General features: G+C 53.0%; 6 protein-coding genes and 1 non-coding gene across 7 annotated transcripts; 2 read left to right on the forward strand and 5 right to left on the reverse strand.

Annotated features, from left to right (window-relative positions):
• Positions 1-20: 20 nt before the first annotated feature.
• Positions 21-2,830, reverse strand: EV422DRAFT_516729 (cohesin loading factor-domain-containing protein). The gene is made up of 10 exons (XM_053069398.1): positions 2,466-2,830; positions 2,366-2,383; positions 2,149-2,285; positions 1,952-2,093; positions 1,392-1,890; positions 1,304-1,330; positions 1,118-1,245; positions 823-1,053; positions 625-758; positions 21-558 (listed from the first exon to the last, which is right to left on the reverse strand). Exons 1-10 carry the CDS (start codon positions 2,790-2,792, stop codon positions 210-212), a joined length of 1,992 nt encoding a protein of 663 aa, XP_052928608.1. The 5' UTR covers positions 2,793-2,830; the 3' UTR covers positions 21-209.
• A 198-nt stretch (positions 2,831-3,028) lies between these two features.
• Positions 3,029-4,187, forward strand: EV422DRAFT_492704 (UNC-50; the record flags this gene model as incomplete). The annotated part of the gene is made up of 6 exons (XM_053067620.1): positions 3,029-3,225; positions 3,292-3,317; positions 3,394-3,459; positions 3,540-3,660; positions 3,734-3,978; positions 4,057-4,187. The coding sequence occupies 6 exons, from the start codon at positions 3,029-3,031 to the stop codon at positions 4,185-4,187; spliced, it is 786 nt and encodes a 261-aa protein (XP_052928609.1).
• A 492-nt stretch (positions 4,188-4,679) lies between these two features.
• EV422DRAFT_237640 (uncharacterized protein) lies at positions 4,680-5,337 on the reverse strand. Its single transcript, XM_053065623.1, has 2 exons — positions 4,946-5,337; positions 4,680-4,875 (listed from the first exon to the last, which is right to left on the reverse strand). Exons 1-2 carry the CDS (start codon positions 5,223-5,225, stop codon positions 4,706-4,708), a joined length of 450 nt encoding a protein of 149 aa, XP_052928610.1. The 5' UTR covers positions 5,226-5,337; the 3' UTR covers positions 4,680-4,705.
• A 754-nt stretch (positions 5,338-6,091) lies between these two features.
• EV422DRAFT_503692 (uncharacterized protein) lies at positions 6,092-7,337 on the forward strand (the record flags this gene model as incomplete). The annotated part of the gene is made up of 2 exons (XM_053068368.1): positions 6,092-6,303; positions 6,548-7,337. The coding sequence occupies 2 exons, from the start codon at positions 6,092-6,094 to the stop codon at positions 7,335-7,337; spliced, it is 1,002 nt and encodes a 333-aa protein (XP_052928611.1).
• A 1,499-nt stretch (positions 7,338-8,836) lies between these two features.
• Positions 8,837-8,920, reverse strand: EV422DRAFT_t34. The gene has a single exon. It is a non-coding gene; the product is annotated as a tRNA-Tyr (tRNA).
• Positions 8,921-9,211: 291 nt separating this feature from the next.
• EV422DRAFT_605374 (uncharacterized protein) lies at positions 9,212-12,170 on the reverse strand (the record flags this gene model as incomplete). Its single annotated transcript, XM_053073776.1, has 10 exons — positions 9,212-9,684; positions 9,748-10,042; positions 10,127-10,342; positions 10,410-10,468; positions 10,529-10,661; positions 10,842-10,949; positions 11,011-11,154; positions 11,217-11,286; positions 11,352-12,031; positions 12,093-12,170. 10 exons carry the CDS (start codon positions 12,168-12,170, stop codon positions 9,374-9,376), a joined length of 2,094 nt encoding a protein of 697 aa, XP_052928612.1. The 3' UTR covers positions 9,212-9,373.
• Positions 12,171-12,996: 826 nt separating this feature from the next.
• EV422DRAFT_516753 (uncharacterized protein) lies at positions 12,997-15,590 on the reverse strand. The gene has a single exon (XM_053069399.1). It carries the CDS (start codon positions 15,362-15,364, stop codon positions 13,400-13,402), a length of 1,965 nt encoding a protein of 654 aa, XP_052928613.1. The 5' UTR covers positions 15,365-15,590; the 3' UTR covers positions 12,997-13,399.
• Positions 15,591-16,113: the final 523 nt, after the last annotated feature.

Raw genomic sequence — 16,113 nt, forward strand, 5'->3', positions numbered from 1 at the left:
TGCCTGAGGACCGGAAACTCCCCAAACCTTGAAGCCTGTTATCCAAATGACGGGACTTTCGACAGTGCCTGGTAGATGCGATCCCGTCATCCTGAATCCAAATACACACGATCTATACGCAGGACCATGCCCGCTGAAGTGTCTACCAACCCATTGGGGCAATCCATTTCTCCTACATAACTAGAGTACGGCGCAAAGGAGGCACTAATTCAATAGGCATGTGCATGTGGTCCTCCGTGCACTTCGTTGAATACCGCCGGCAGTAGAGCTAAAACTTTCGTGTCCAGTTCCCAATGCTTCTGACTGAGTTCTATAAACTTTATCTCCGTATCCCGATCTTGCTTGCGATGAAAGCATGAAGCCGCGTTCTCCGCTGAAGCGGCCGCAAAGCTGTGGTTGTGCGCGTTCTTGGAAATAGTGTATGCGGTGCAGAACATCCGTTCTGCATGGTTAGGGTCTATTGGGGAGAACAGCTCCCCAAGCAGGCCAACGGAGATGTACCGCAGTTGTGTGCTACACAAGGCGTCGTTTATCTTTATGTTGTCCAGGATCTTGACTCTGTGTACCTTCAGGTTAATCGGATATTTTGGGACATCGAGGGGTGACAAACAGAACGGCACTTACTTGGTATCTCGAATATTTCCGCTGATCAAAAGATGCAGACCCTCAATCAAACCCGTAAGTGCCCTTTCGCTAACGGTGCGGACTCCTCCCTGGTCTTTGACTGCCGCCTCTAGATCAGCTATCGCGCCGGCAATCTGCGAAAGGAGAAAGTCTGTAAGGGACATTGTGGCAGGTGGAATCCTCGTCCGGCCTCGTTACCTTAGCATGGTCAGGCGGCGATTCCGTACAAGCAAGAATCGCTACATGAACCGCGCCAAGGAATCTGAACTCCCCATTCCCTATGGACGCGGCCTCTCTATAGCGCTCAACCGCGAGGTCATATCGGCCCACCGCTTGATAAAGCATCGCCCAGTTGTGAAGGACCACAGGTCGAAACCTCGTCCATAGAGCGCTTTCCGACGTGCACCATTCCAGTATCTTTCCAATCACCTGTTGACGAGTTAGCTACCGTTTCCGAAGGTACGAGGCATAGCATGATCGATGCTGCACCCACGCGATAAGAATCGAAGTACTCTCCCCGATAGATAGCGATTTCCGAAATGTGCCTGAGGAAAGTCAACTTCGCGTCGCAAAGCCATGCTCGCTCTGTGTCGGAATTTCCCGCTTCTGCGGGTCGTGCACCTGAGATAGACGGGTCAGAAAGCCGGGATTCAGGGACGTGTCCGAATGAATAACATACTTCTAGCCGGTCGTTGTGCAAGCTCCTCTGATAAAACAGGTGTGTTAGTCTCCCGTACTGCCACATCTAGCGAGTCGAGATTACGTACTTTCTATCGCCTTCAGTCCTTCAATCAGATGCTTTTGGGCTTTGAATCCATCTTGAGTCTTGTGCGTCAAAGCAGATATCAGGAAGATTACGATGTGTAGCTTGTATCGAGGTAGGACTGAGAGAGCGAATGGCACCGTGTGTTCCCCATTTCGAACCAACACTTGAATGATGCCAGCTGCGGTCTCGGCTTGGGTTTCATGCGAAGGAGCTTCCGCGAGCGCGTGCAGAGCCGCCAACTTTGGGATAGCATCTTTGGAGTTTCCCATCTGAAGGTTGTAAAGGATTGTGGTGGCGATATAGTACAGTCGCAGATGTTGGTTCTGACTTGAAGCTATTGACACCGTGGTGGGACCGATGGGTTGACCGCCTTCGACCGCGGCAGGTTGTTGTCCGTTCATTGGCTCAAACAGTGTTTCGAGTAGCTTCACCACGTCGAGGCCCAGTTGCAGACTTTCAGGGTTCAGCAAGATGGCAGCGAGGGATAGCAGAAGTGCACACTAACGGCGAACATCCATAAATAACGTGTCTCATGTCACTTGCATGGAAGTGCGGCCAAACCTGCATAGTTCCTTCCCCATGTAGCCGTGCATCTTCAGCCGCGCTCAAAAGCGTCGAGCAACACCCTTTGTAGTCCTTCTCCAACGCTAGAATACGCGCGCGCCTCATCGTAAAGTGGTAATACCACTTTCGCATGTGTAATCTGTGCTGAGTTTTAGAACAGAATATGAACCCCCTTTGAGTAAACGCCAACACACCTGGCTGCATCCGCGGCGTATTGTTTCAACTGATTCTTGACTGTCCTCCCAGCCATCCCAGTCGGATCAGCTTCGCAAATTCGGCATTGCAGATCTTTGATCCTGTAGCCGTATTCATACATATCCACATCGTTTGACTATGTCGCAAAACCTAGGTTAGACTCGGTTCGGGCATCTTTTTCGCATAACGCGTCAGCAGTATTCTCAGTACGGGTACCTTTTGCACTAGAAGAGCCTATTGATCCAGGATCATACCAAAAATGATCAGTTTTTAGACGGTGAGAAACATGAAATGCTCATCCTCAAGGATAACCCACCGCCTTCGATAAATGTGCCTCAGCTTCTTGAAAGTTGAAGAAGTGCAGATGCAGGACCTCCGCCAGCCGGTGCCTCGTCCTGACTTCGACCTTCAGCGGCAGGACACCTGAAAGTAGCACCGCCTCCAACGCTCGGACACACGCCTCTAGATGTGGCTCAACGGGTTCAGAGATCGCGTTGTCCGGTCCGGTCCCGCCCAAGTGCTCCTGTTTTGCAGCCTTCTGTAGGTGGTGCTCAGCCAACGCCCATAGTACCTCGTACGGTTGGAGTGGCAAGAACGAGTGAGGAGTAAGCCCTTGCTGCTGTGAGCCTACACCTTCTGCCATCTTGGAGATCCTTGCTTCTGTGCCTGGGAAATGAGGAAGTCAACTTCAAACGCAAGTCGCGTGGAAGTTGTTGCGGTCACAGTAGCAACTCTCCTATGCCCCTTCGTAAAACCTTCAGACCTTCAGCCATACAATATAGCCAGCGGCTTCAACATTCCGCTATAAGCTTCCTCCACGGTCGAGGCTGCTGAGCTCCCCTCAAATCAGCAGATCTCCTCGCCGAAAGCAAAGCCAACATGTTGCCAACAAGCGCCACGCGGACGCCATCCAGCCCATATGACTTCCCATCACCAATGTCTCGTCCAAGGCGGACCCGAAGAGGCTCCAATAGGTTTTTTCCCACGTATCTACGGCGACTGTTCTCGTTCCGCCAAATGGATTTTGAGGTTGCGCTGTGGGAGATGCTGTATTTGTGTATCTCACCAGAACGAGTGTGAGTTCAGTGTTTCTGCGGGTGCCGGAAAGCTATACCGTCGCTCATACTACTCCGCTATCGTAGATATCGGAATATCAAATACCACAAACGTATGCACCAGTGGATACTTAAGTCAAACGTCATGGAGCACAGATTGCTGATGTTTGGCCTTCTCTGCGTCGATAGAAACGAAAAATCAGTGGGCAAGGGATGATCCAGCATTTATGGCGATATTATTCTTCTGCCTGACGAGTAAGACGGAAACACGATTGTAGATTATCCACTGCTTGTGGATTACCGTCTGATGCACATTATACGCTCCTTTCTTTCAGCGTCGGCTATTGCATACGGGGTCGTGTATTCCGTGGGATTTGGGGGATTGTTGCGGTTGATCCTTTGGATGGTTTTCATCGACTTCCTACTGGTGGGAGCAGTGGTTGCTACAGCTTTGTGGTGAGTTATCCAAACACAGTTTGAGCTTGGGGAGACAATCTGACTGCGGTGTTTACCATGTTCCTTCCGTTAGGGCATTCACAAATCGCTTCCTCCTGCAACACAACCCACACTCGGTGCAACAATCCGTCGAATGGGCCTACGCCTTTGACGTGCACTGCAATTCCTTCTTCCCCATGTTCCTCGTCACCTACGTCCTCCAGCTGTTCTTCATACCCATCGTGACGAAAAACAACTGGATATCCCTGTTTGTCGGCAACACCATGTACTTAGTCGCCACATCATATTACGTTTACATAACGTTCCTGGGATACAAAGGTTTGGCACAGGCTGCGGTGTTATGGATAGGGGGTGGGGGCCCCATACTGACCTGCGTTCTTTTTGCACCTTTTCCAGCATTACCATTCCTCAAGAATCCTGTAGTCTTCCTATACCCCATAGGACTACTCTTCATCATCTATATATTTTCACTGTTTGGCTTCCCTATCGCCTTGCGGATACTCGAAGCATACTTCCGAACAAAATAGACTGCATCGAGGCGCTGATCGATACCTGTGTCTGCGGGTTGGATGTGAAGGAGTACCGGCGGCGTTTATTCAATGACTTAGGGTCGGCGTGGATTGGTTTTGGCCGGCAATCGGTACCTCGAAGGAGAGGATGGAGTGGATGGGGGACCATCTGTTCATCAAAGGGTATGACGGCGATTACTTCGTCACTTGCTGCTGGTATCGTCGGGCGAGACGAAAGGCCAGCTGTCCCCGCAGCCATTCGCTCACGGTTGTTGTGTCAGGCGGATATGTTTCTCACACATACTCATTTCCCCACGTGTATGTCAATATGTCAAACACTGGACTTCCAGCGCATCAGATTGACAAAGAAACAGATATTGATTAAAGAAATCGAAGCGTCCTGCATACTAGCTACGCCGATACAGCCACGTACGCCATTTTACGGTGATACACTATACCGCAAATACAGACTAGTAGACACATGAGACTTTGGACTATTTACGTATATGTTTGGGGGGGGGGGGGGGGGGGGATATTTAAAGCAAGAGGGCGAAGGCACCGGCGACGGCGGTCAGACCGACAGATGCGAGGATGCTTGTCGCTCCGTAAGATCCAGTCGCGCCGTTGGCAGGCTTGGCGGCGGCGGACGTGGTGGCTCCGGCGGGGGCAGAGGACACGGCAGTGGAAGGACGAGCGGTTGCAATCACTAGAGAAAAGAAACGACGAACTTTAGTGAACAAAATCATGTTGTAGGCCTGTCAATTCCCACGACTCACCACTGGAGATGGACGAAGCACGGGAAAAGACGCTGGAGATGACACTAGAGGCGGTGCTATTGGCGGAGGGGGTGGGGCTAGTAAACGCCGAGGTGGAGGTGGGAATGCCAGCGCCCTCGACATCAGTAGATGAGGAACCGGCCACTTCATCGCTGGGAACAGGGTCAGAGGGAAAGTCGGAGGTGGGAACGATGTCGACGGAGGAAGAAGGCTCCTCCTGAGCGAAAGCGGGGGCAGCAAGGGCCAAAGCGGCGACAGCGAGGATAGCCTTGAATTGCATTTTGCGAGGTACAGGTATGGGGTTGTTGAAGGTTGATGGGTTTTGGGTGGTATGTGTTTCCGTGTGAACGGAGGCGGGAAGGGAAGTGGGGGGCGGCGGTTATATATTCGCGGGTGGAGTTTGTCTGGAGAAGGCCAAGGATCCAACGGAGGCACGCCGGCCGCAGCTGTCAGTGGGGGCCGGGTTACTCGACGATGATTCGAAAGCCTCTTGTTGAGCCTCTGGATGGACTGGGGAAGAAAGGAGATGGGAGCGAGGTGTGTGGAGACAATCCCCTGTGGCTTTCACAAACGTTCAGCCATCATCTTGGGCCGGAGTTGTGGATGGCCGCCCGCTATGTTGTGTAGTATGCAATACGTTGATCCCATCCTTCCAATTTCCCAAATCGTGGAAAGAGTCCACTCCGGAGCTCTCTTGTGCTTCTTTTTGAAGAACGCAAAACCGACCCTGCCGCAGTCACGGCGCAGTGGTTGGGTGCCAGTGGTTGTTTCTCTTATTCAAGAAGGTTCCTGGGAAGCACGGGAGACCATGTGACCCGGCGTGATTGACGGGCACAAATCAAGGAGGTCTGTCGTCGTCCTGGACTGAGCTTCGAAGGAAAGAGGCGAGATTGTGTGGAGAAGCTGTCAGAACGTTTCAGAGCAGACACCGGGTAATAATTACCCCTCGGCCTCACACATCATCGGCCCTGTCAAAGCACAGGAAGGACGACCATCCCGGCTTCCGCCAGCACATCGAAGAGATGCACCTGAGGTTGTCTTATACACTCGGAAAGCCTACTCTGGCGTCTTTGTGCATAAGTCTGCCATTACCTTGACAACTCGTGACACTCGCATGAAGATTTGCAAGGTGGCTTAAAGGACCAAATGAAGACGCCAAGTAAGGGAATTTTGAGGATGGGGACGAGGGCGGGGATGAGGGCGGCGCCCGTGAGGAGCAAAAGAACATTCTTATATCGGCGGATCCAGATTATCAACATTCTATGGATACCAAAAAAGTCACGCAATGCTGGTACCGTCGCGAACAAGAACGCCTCGCGGACCCCCGGCTCCCCCTCCGACGCCGCAACGGTGGCAACGTAGGAGGTGGATAAGTGGGTGCTGCAGCAGATCCATCGTTCAATCTAATCTCCACCCGCGGGGTCCGTCGCTGACTCGCGTGCGAGGTTGGATCAAAGAAAGCGTTACAAAGCACATTGAAAACCAGATCAATTGTTTGGTTGCGAACGAAATTTTCTACGATCGCAATTGGAAGCTATGCAATGGCGTGCCGAGCGGGCGGAGGAGTTACTGAGGGAAGTGGGAAAACATTCGTGAAACAAGGGACACGACGGTGAATGGCATCGTGCTACTTGTGGCCTTGGTTCCCCTCCCGCGGGCCTCTGGCGGCGTTGACGAGTTCGCCGATCTCAAACAAGCGATAGGGACTGTCAGCAATATTCTCTTACGCGTGGGCTTGGGTCCTCTTCCGGGTGCGCATCACCGCGTTGACGGGAACACCGGTCTCCAACAAGCGACACGGACGTTCAACGCTATTTCCTCCAACGATATTTTGGGACGCGTGGGCTTGGGTCCCCTTCGCGTGCTTCGGGCGGCATTGACGAGACCGCCGGCACCATCAAACGGAAGGGTCACAGGGTCAAGCAGCAGTCGGGTAAGATGCCGACCATCCAGGCCCTCTTTGCAGCTTGGCCCGCCGAGATTAGGAGAATCGCCAAGGAAAGCGTTGGGACCAAAATCGTCACGGTCATCACTCACATCTTTGCCGACCATCAGAGCACTGCTCCCAGGTCGCGCCCTGGAGATCAAAGAGATTGCTAAGGGAGACTTCGAAATTGGCGCCGTCCCCATCACTGATGCTTACCGGATTCAAGGTGGAAGGTGCCGTTCCGAGCGTTGCTCACAGACCACTCCCGCCAAGGAAGAGATCGCCAAGGAAAATCGGAACATTGGACGTCATCAGAAGGATGCTCATGTTTGCGGGCCTGAAGGAGGAGCGATATTCATCGGTTCTCATGTGAGAATAGCGCTCCGCTATGGAGAGGGAAGAAGGAAGCAGGGTGGAGTCCTCGGTCGGGGGAACCCGTTCCGATTACGGGATGGTCCTACATGAGTGTTCACGCTGCAGAACAAGACTGACCACGAGGGACGTGGACAACACGGATGTTGGCGGAAGCTGTCAGCACGAGTCGCTATGCACCAAAGCGTTGACCCTGGACGACGAGGGAATCAAGGGAGCGCAGGTTCTCCCCACGATAGGGGGCTCTAGGAAAAGTCCGGAGCGACAACTAGTAACTACGCTTAATGGCGGGCAGCCCAAGGAATCGGATCTGGGGCGAGGCCCTCATCGCCGCGGCTGTCAAAGATTGCAATGACAACGGGTCCAGGTGCTTCTATAGCGACTGTGACGTTGTGTTCGTGAGGTGCAGCGGAACGGCAAGCTGTGCCGCTCGCCGGAGTCCGCCAAGGCACAAAAGAAAGGATCTTTGCCGGTCTGCCATATCACCACCTTCAATAGGTCCTCCGAATCGCTCGCAAAACAAGCAACTACACCAAAGCCCACCATCTCCCTGATGCGGGCCGTCCGCTCCCCACCATTCTCGGAGACAGTGATAGCTGAGGAGAAGAAACGTATTCGAAAGCCGTTGCAGAGGCGCGTTTCGAACACTAGGTAGGCGAGCTCCGTTGGCGATCGTTTCCGGAAAACCAATTAGGGGGGAATCTCATAGGAGGACTGGTGGAAGAGGGCGTTTTGTCCAAAGAAAGTGGAAACGACGCAGACTGGCAAGCGACGCTTCCGCTAAGCAGTGACACCTGATGGGTTGTCGTTTTCAACAAAAGCTATGTTCGAACGTCAACACATGAGGCCGACATCGACCAATGATGATGAAATGCCTCGCTCCTCTGTCCTCCCCATCCACTCACATAAACAAACGCCTCCACTGTATACCCAACGAACCCGCTACAAGGCAAGACAGAACGCCGCAGCCATAAGCGAGCCTCGTGTGAATATGACTAAGGTGCGGAAGGATGACGCGTGTTGTTGTCGGCCCCCTACTCCTTTTAAAAAAAATGGAAGACCACCGGAAAGAATCGATCGCCGACCACGGCATGGTGGCGACGATCTGCTCCCCGCCCTGACGCCTATGACAAGAACTATTCAGGAACAAAAGGAAGCGCGGAGCACCGAACTCCACTATAGCAGATGAGGTTTATCTTGGGAGGTTCTGGATCATCTGGTCACCCTCCTGGCGTGCCGTAGAGCGAGTTATCGGCGTTTATCCTGATTGTACTTCTTGAGGTCCTCTCGCGAGATCATGCATCGGCTTTGCTCTTTACATGCTCGAGATACATATACAAGTATTCGTTACTTGTGCCATTCGGCTATGCATGCCGATATTTGTTGCTGATGATCGCACTGACAGCAAAGTAACAGTGCGCCCATTAAAAGTCACATCTTCGGGCGCCCTCCCCCTCAGCGCGGGAGTCGGGGACCTCGGCGGCATCAAGGCATCAGGAAAATGACCACATCAAGAGCGTAATGAAAAGACAGGAAAGGAAGGTGCCAGCCAGTGGGAAAAAAAGACAAAACAATGATGACGAAAAGAAATGTCCGGCCACCCAGGGTCGAACTGGGGACACCCAGATTACAGCTTGCGTTACAGTCTGATGCTCTTCCAGCTGAGCTATGGCCGGTGGATGAATATCAATTCTTCTGGTCCTTCCATTAGCAAATAACAAGCTGCACATGAGTGGAAAATGTTCGATTTTTGCTTTGGATGCGTTCCAGAAGCTGCTGACGGTTGCCGGCCGAGTGGGATCAGGAAAGCAATCCGATGTTGAGAGTGAGGTTTTCAGCATCTCTTCGACCCGAATCCTGAGGCTTGGAACGGGTCACACCGGGATCACTAATGTTGGCGGACTCGTTTTCTTGCAGAGGGTACTGGATGTGGGCCCGTCCGGCTTTGTGCTCAAGTACTAAAGGCGCTCCAGCCTATGTTCCGATGATACATATATTGTGACAATCGCGGGGGCTTACGCTCCTCATAACCCCCAGAGGCAAAGCGCCGACACCCGATGTCCCGACGGTTGAGTTCAAATCAAACTCTACTATAGTGAAGACGTTTTTATAGTTCGTACAGTCCTATGCTATTCCAGATTATCCAGTGCGGACCTCACATTGAACGCCAGGAACTCCGACTCGATTCCATCCTCTTGTATCAATTCATTCAGAGTCGGGATGAGCTGCGGGTGGCTCCTCAACCGCATGTGCAGTTCAGGCAGGCGTGACATTTTTTGTATGATGACAGCGATGTTCTCGACAACAGTTGCGTCCGTCAAAGTATGGTGGGTATTTTTCTTGTGGGTATTGGGCAAGGTTGATGACCTTGATAGCGCCGCTACGAACGATCTGAGGCATTCAGGTTGCGCGCATTGGGTTAGGAAGGACTGCAGATTATCTTCATGTAAATGAAAAAGGGTTAGTCATTGCTATGTGAACGCTTCAGCAGAAAATCACTTACCACTATCCGCAGAAAGAGTCAACAGCGTCACACTTGCCAACGCCCTCAAGTTCTCATTGACATCGCTTCTCAGGAAAGGATGAACAACCTCAACTGCACAATAGTGAACGAAAGCCGCCTTCCCTTCATCGGAGGTGAGCAGTGGGACGAAATGGTCGAAAGCTGTTTGCAGAGGGCCCTCTTGTATAGCGCAGGGCAGGATGATTAGGCAGAGAAGTAACGTAATAGATTCGCTGATGACGTGAGAAGGAGGATCACTGAGGCGCTTCAATGCTTGTTGGGCGAGCTCATTTCTCTGAAACAAAGATGAGGACATATGTAAGTCTACGTGAGAAGGTCCTTTTCTTTGCGCCGGATGTCGGAGAAACGGGTCACATACCTGACTTGCCCCGACTTCCTCTGTCTGGTTGATGATATTGTAAATAAATGCCAAGCATAACTCCATCATGTCGGGTGGTGTCGTTTTCGTGGGGAATATGGTAGAAAGCACTTCAAATGCGGCCGGTGAACTTTCGCGAAGAAAGTTTGATGGCTTCACATGAAAATGCCGACTTGAACATATCAGATATGCTAGCGCAGACTGCATTCGTCGAAGCTGACACCGGAGCCAAAGACATCAGAACGCCTCGAACTGCGAAGAGCGGATTCCCCCCGCCGCTCACCTTATCCTCTGCAACTTTCTCGATCTGACCACCAGTATGAGCGACGGTCTGAGAACTTGCTACAAGGGTGAATCGTTTGAGCGTAGTGCGAGCGCACCAATCGTGAGACAGTCACGTACCGTTTTTGCACAATCTCTTGGATAGCGCTGAGTGCTGTGAACCGTTGCGCTGCTGCAGCTGCTCGAGCTTATTCTCGCTCTTGAGCGGTTCCCCATGTAAATCGCCCTTCAGTCGGCGACCCCTATCCCGAGACTGCGAAATGTCAGCAAACGGATGTAAGAGTGCGACACAAAAGATTCTCACCAAGCGTAATTGAGACCGAGCGGCTTGCAATTGCTTGGCACACACTTCTTTGTCGTGTTCTAATACGCTAATCTTAGAGATTCATGCTCAGCCTCAAGTGAAGAGCCGATTGGAAGGTTCACGCCGTACCTTTCCTCTCAGCTCCTTATTCGCGGCGATAACTTCCTTGTTTGACGCTTGTAGTCGCCGGATCTCTTTCAGATGGGAGCTGACGATTTGTTCGTGGCGGCGATTTGTCTGCTCAGCCCAAAACCAGTGAGCTTCTCTGTACGCAACAGTGAAGGCACTAGCTACACACCTCAATCGCGGCCGTCTCGTATTTCACGACCCTCTTCGCAACTTCTCTCTCAACTTTTTTCACTCGATGGGCTTCGAGGTCTCGAACGACATCTTCACGAACGGCAACGTCGCGCTCCCTGCTCGACAAGTCTTCATCCTGGTCCTGAACGGGAACCCGGTTCAGCCTCATCCTATGCCGGAGAGTGTCTTTGTCGACGAACAGACCTTCAGACGCCGGGCGAGATCGCTGAGATCCTTATGCAGGTTCAAAAACGCTTTGTGCTGCTCTCGCTGACTTTGGAGTTTGAAGGATATCAGGTGCAATCATTGGGATTCCCGCGGCGCAGGCTTGCGACTTACGCTCGCGATATATCTGGATTCTGGACAGTTGTCTTCGGATGTCCAACCTCATTCCTCCCGTTGTCTTCGTCCTCGTCATGAATGTCCTTCACGATGTCCAGCAATTGATGGATGCTCAAGCGACTTGCTGGGGAATCATCGCACATATCTTGCTTCATGGGGAGAGGTGCGTCCTTCGGCCGAACTGTCGCCCTCGGTTCGCTGCCAGCCAACCGCGTGTCGGTCGAAGTAAGACCGGATTGTGGTTCAAGTATCGCACTTAGGCTGAGACAGCTGCGATTTGACTCCTGCTCCTCCTCGGCCGTATCGACCCTCGGCTTTTGATAAGTGAACTGGCAGTTGGTGAAATTGAAGACACGCTCGCCAGTCCCCGAAGCCTCTCCTCTAGTATTCTTTATAGGCTTGCTTCCAAGGGAGGTATTCAGAATCGTTGCAGGCTTCTCCCTAGTGTGGGCGGCGTCGTTGCGAAGCGATCGGCTGGCCCACTTCGCAAGATTTTCAGACACAAACGTGCGGGTCTCGTCCATGCGCTTGTCATGTCCGTTACGGTTGATCTTACTCGCTGTGCTTTCCCGCAAAGCCCTTCGCTCCGACAGCTGCTTTTTAGCTGATTGTGGTGGATCCGGGACCGTCCCGAGTATACTCGTCGGAAGTTTTGCCCAGTCAAAGGTGACATTTCCCTGGCGGGTCTGTATCAGGACCAAGGACCTTTCCGAAACCTTTCTCCAAAGCGTACAGTACCTTGACAAGCCTTTCCGAGCTCCCTAGAATGTCGAGCAACGAAATATCCGAGTCGTCTGACTCTTCGGCATCGTGCATGGTGGCATGGGGTACATACATATACAGTAATGTACTTCGCAGGCGCAGGGAAAGCAGGGAAATGGTGGGGAGCTAAAAGGGGGAAGTCTCACGCGTCTTGAACGTCCGAAAGCCCAGACATCCCCAACGGTTTTCCCACGCATCTGTGCTGGCATCCATTGATTTGCAGCCCAAGATCTCTGTACATACGATGAAGGAGGGAGAAGCAGGTTGCAGCAATGAACGGCGTGGTATCATTGGAAATCCATCTAGTTAGGCACCGTCTCATTCTGGCGCTCCTCAGCTAAGCATTTCAGGAGTGGCATCCTACGTCTAAAGAACATCTCAGCATCGAAGTATGCGTGGGCGTCGACCGTCCTCTCTAGTCGCATAGGGAGCGGGAGCCATCATATGAGCCGCATCAATTACGGCTTCTAAATACGCTCTTTCACTCGTGTAATGGACAATGCGCCATCAAAGTCTACGGACGGTAGTTGAGCAAAAGTGCACAGAATCGTAGTTTGAAAACTACAGTCATTCTCCACCGCCCGAAACCTCCATCCCTGAAGCCTGCATTATGTCGGCAATACATTGGGATGGCCCGCAAAAGAAGTCTGAAGAGGTGACATACTGTGCTTTCACTGTGTGAATCTGCGTGACCTAGAAGACGCTCGAGAAAACCGTAGACTTCCTCAGCAGCCCATGAATTGACGACCGCACTCGTCAAATGCATTCTCGCGGAAACTGATATAGACTACATACAGTGCATTACCGTTCTCAGCTTTGCTCCGTGAGCATCGCAGCAGTGCGTCTGCATTGCGTCTCCTCAATGAAGTTCCCGTTAACCGTACCATCTTTCGTTGTCAGTTGTTCATTGCTCATGAGGATCGTGAAATCACAGCAGGAGTAATCGATATATGGATAATCTATTTGGTAGGGTGGAAAAGAACTATCTTCGTTGATCTCTAAATGTAAGACGGTGCCCCCATACGCCAACGCCCTTCCTCGGGCCGATGAAAGCCGTTTCCGCGTTCCCATCCCATTGAACTTCGACCCACCAAGTGACATCCTCCAACCCATATCGTCTGCTACAATAGACTACCTTCTATGTATATACTTGATCCACATCCCGACGATCCTGCGTCAGAAATCGCGCGCGACCATCCGTCCATTCCAGAATTCCCGTATCCCCGTATCCCGTATCAAGGACCATCGTCCTTGATACGGGAGCCGAAGTTGTGATGAGTAACTCACAGAGCGATGAGACGCACTTCCGGCTTTATATAGCATTGCACCAGCAGAGATTTCTGGTCCGCTCTCATCATCGTCATCACCGCGCGACACCCCGGATCGATCGTCTTGACGAATTTCTGCGTGGCGGCGCTGTAAACTCGGATGCTACCGCCGGGGCTCCCGTCTGCGATGTAGAAGGTGGACTCGTCTTTGCTGAGGGTAATATCATTCGAGGTGTAGAACGCGCCGTCCCCCAAGCTCGGAATGACCATCATGGCATTGTTGTCCTTGATGTTCCATTTCAGCACGGCCTTGTCGTCCTTGATGATGAAAAGCGATGTGCGCGCGGGAGTAGTGGTCCACACTTCCCAGTCTTGGGGTTTGGGCACTTGCGCGGGCAGTGGGATGATGGTACCGGGAGTTGCAGCGTTTGCGAACGGGGGCCCCGAGAACCTGACCACAATGCCAGATTCATAAGTCACGACAATGTCAGCTCCGACGGTGTCGCCGTAGGTAAACATCTCGAGCTGATCCTGCGGTCGTGCCATGGAGAGGGTGCTGGTGACTTGCCCAGAACCAAAAAAGTCCCACACCGCCAATCCGTCAAGCAAGGTCCCCGCCGCGTTCAGGGTGCCGGTAAGGAGGGAGTGGGTCGTAGGATTGGGATCGGACCCGACAATGAATCTGAACGGCCAGCTGGAGGCATTCGCCGGCATCGGCAACGACTTAACTATGGAACCATCATCCAGCGACCAAGCTGTTACCGTAACGTTGTTGTGACCTATAAACAAACGACCGTTCGGGTGCATCAAGCCTCTCACGAGCCCACTGAATCGTCGGATAAACGCGCCCGTCGTGTAATCGAACTGATCATAGTCGCCCCCGTTTCGAAGTCCCAGCATAAGGTACTTGTCCTCGAACTGGGAGGAGCCGCCAAGCTCCCAGTACATCTCGCCCGTCGGACTGGTGTACTTCTGAATCACCGTAGTATCAGCAGGGCCGACGCCAGAAGCCCGCCCGGCGTCCGTGGTATTCTTGGCCTTCAAAAGAAAAAACGCCGTAACACCTCCCGCAATCAGCAGCAAGATCAACCCCGCGGCGATGACGATGATCTTTTTCTTGCCGCTCATTCCTCTTTTGTGCTCGACAAAGGCCGGTGGCAGAGGGGTGGGTTTGTAGGTGTTCAACGGGCCCTCGCGGTGGACTGTCACGGATGTGGCTTCGGATGCGTATGCGCTGTTGGAGACGTTGTGCTTCCAGGCTGAGGGCGACGATGATGGGTGGTCGACGAACGGGTTGTCGGACGTGGCTGCGGGCGAGAGGTTGCTGAGTTCGTAATCGTGGTCAGAATGAACGGGTGTGGCTTCGAGCCATGTCGATGGAGGGGAGCGCAACTGGTTTTGCTGTTGGTAAGCAGCCTCGGGGGCCATGGGGCGCGGAGAGGCGTCGGATCGCTCCGCGTATACAAGGCTATCTTCCCCCGAATGATGAGGAGAAGTCGCTGCAACGGCGGCGGCACCAACAGCGACGGCCGATCCAGCACCCATCCCTTCCACAGCTCCCATGTCATGCTGCGAGTCCGGCCCATTCGAACTACCTCCAACCTCCTGCGCCGCCAACGGCCCATTCGCCATCATCTCAAACACCGAATCCGGCACCACCGCCAACACCCCCACACTGCGATCCTCCCCAGTCGGTTGGTACACATCCGCCCGCCTAATCCTCCTCGCGGACGGAAATACCCTCTCAACATGCTCATTCCTCGTCGAAAACGTCAGCCGCAGATCGTCCCACGCCACATCCTCCCCACTCACATCCCACAACGCGATTGTGTTCTCGACATGCCCTTCCAGGCCCGGGAAGAAGCGGGATACGATGAGGCGGCGGAGAGTGGTGCCGGAGGTCGTATGCGGGTCGATGGAGAAGACCCCGGTTGCGTTGCGGTGCCCGAAGAGGGAGATCAGGACGGTGGAGGTCGCCATGGTCGTTTGCGGTCCCTCGTTCTGGGTCTTGCTGTGTCCGTACGTGGAAAGTCGCGCGGAATTGCAAAGGAGGCGGTGACCCCTACCCGTTCGTCTTATACAGCAGAAAAAACACCACCTTCATGGTGAATCCAAGCCGTTCCAGGTTGGGACGTACAGTACCATTGGGACCATTGGGAAGGTCGTTTTCCCGTCTAATAAATGGCAAATGTAGACTACCACCAAGAGCGCCCACCGGCCGCACGCCCGTCGCAAATTCACGCGGCATGGACGCGCCGTAAGCAAGGCTAATATGCAAAAGCGGTCATCTTTAAAGTTTTTTCTCGACGACTTTTGTTGCATGGGGTCCGCCGTTCGTTAAAAGTGCCATCGCCGCGGGTGATCGCCGCGGTCGAAAGGCCACGGGTCAACGCCTCGTCTCGCCGTCAACGCTTGATGAGCTCGGTCGGCCTCATTCGCAACTCCGCTGCCAGCAGTTTACCGATGTGTCGGCAGCCGGCAACCCGCGGACCGTCGCCGCGGTACTTGGGGTGGGAGACAAACCTTAACTCAAACGAAGCAAACCAATGAAACCATGTCGCCACTTTGAAAGAGAGCGACGAGAGGCAAGAGAGAGTGTGCGGCCGCTGTTCCCAATATTAAACATATCCGGCCGCTATTTCTATCACATCGGGATGGACTGGTGAAGTTTGCTGCTGTCCACACCTGGCCGCACAGAAATACTTACAAAAGCGCCAGAAGCCACCTAG

Source organism: Fimicolochytrium jonesii (assembly GCF_025526975.1).
Source record: "Fimicolochytrium jonesii strain JEL569 chromosome Unknown EV422scaffold_3, whole genome shotgun sequence".
Taxonomy (NCBI): domain Eukaryota; kingdom Fungi; phylum Chytridiomycota; class Chytridiomycetes; order Spizellomycetales; family Powellomycetaceae; genus Fimicolochytrium; species Fimicolochytrium jonesii.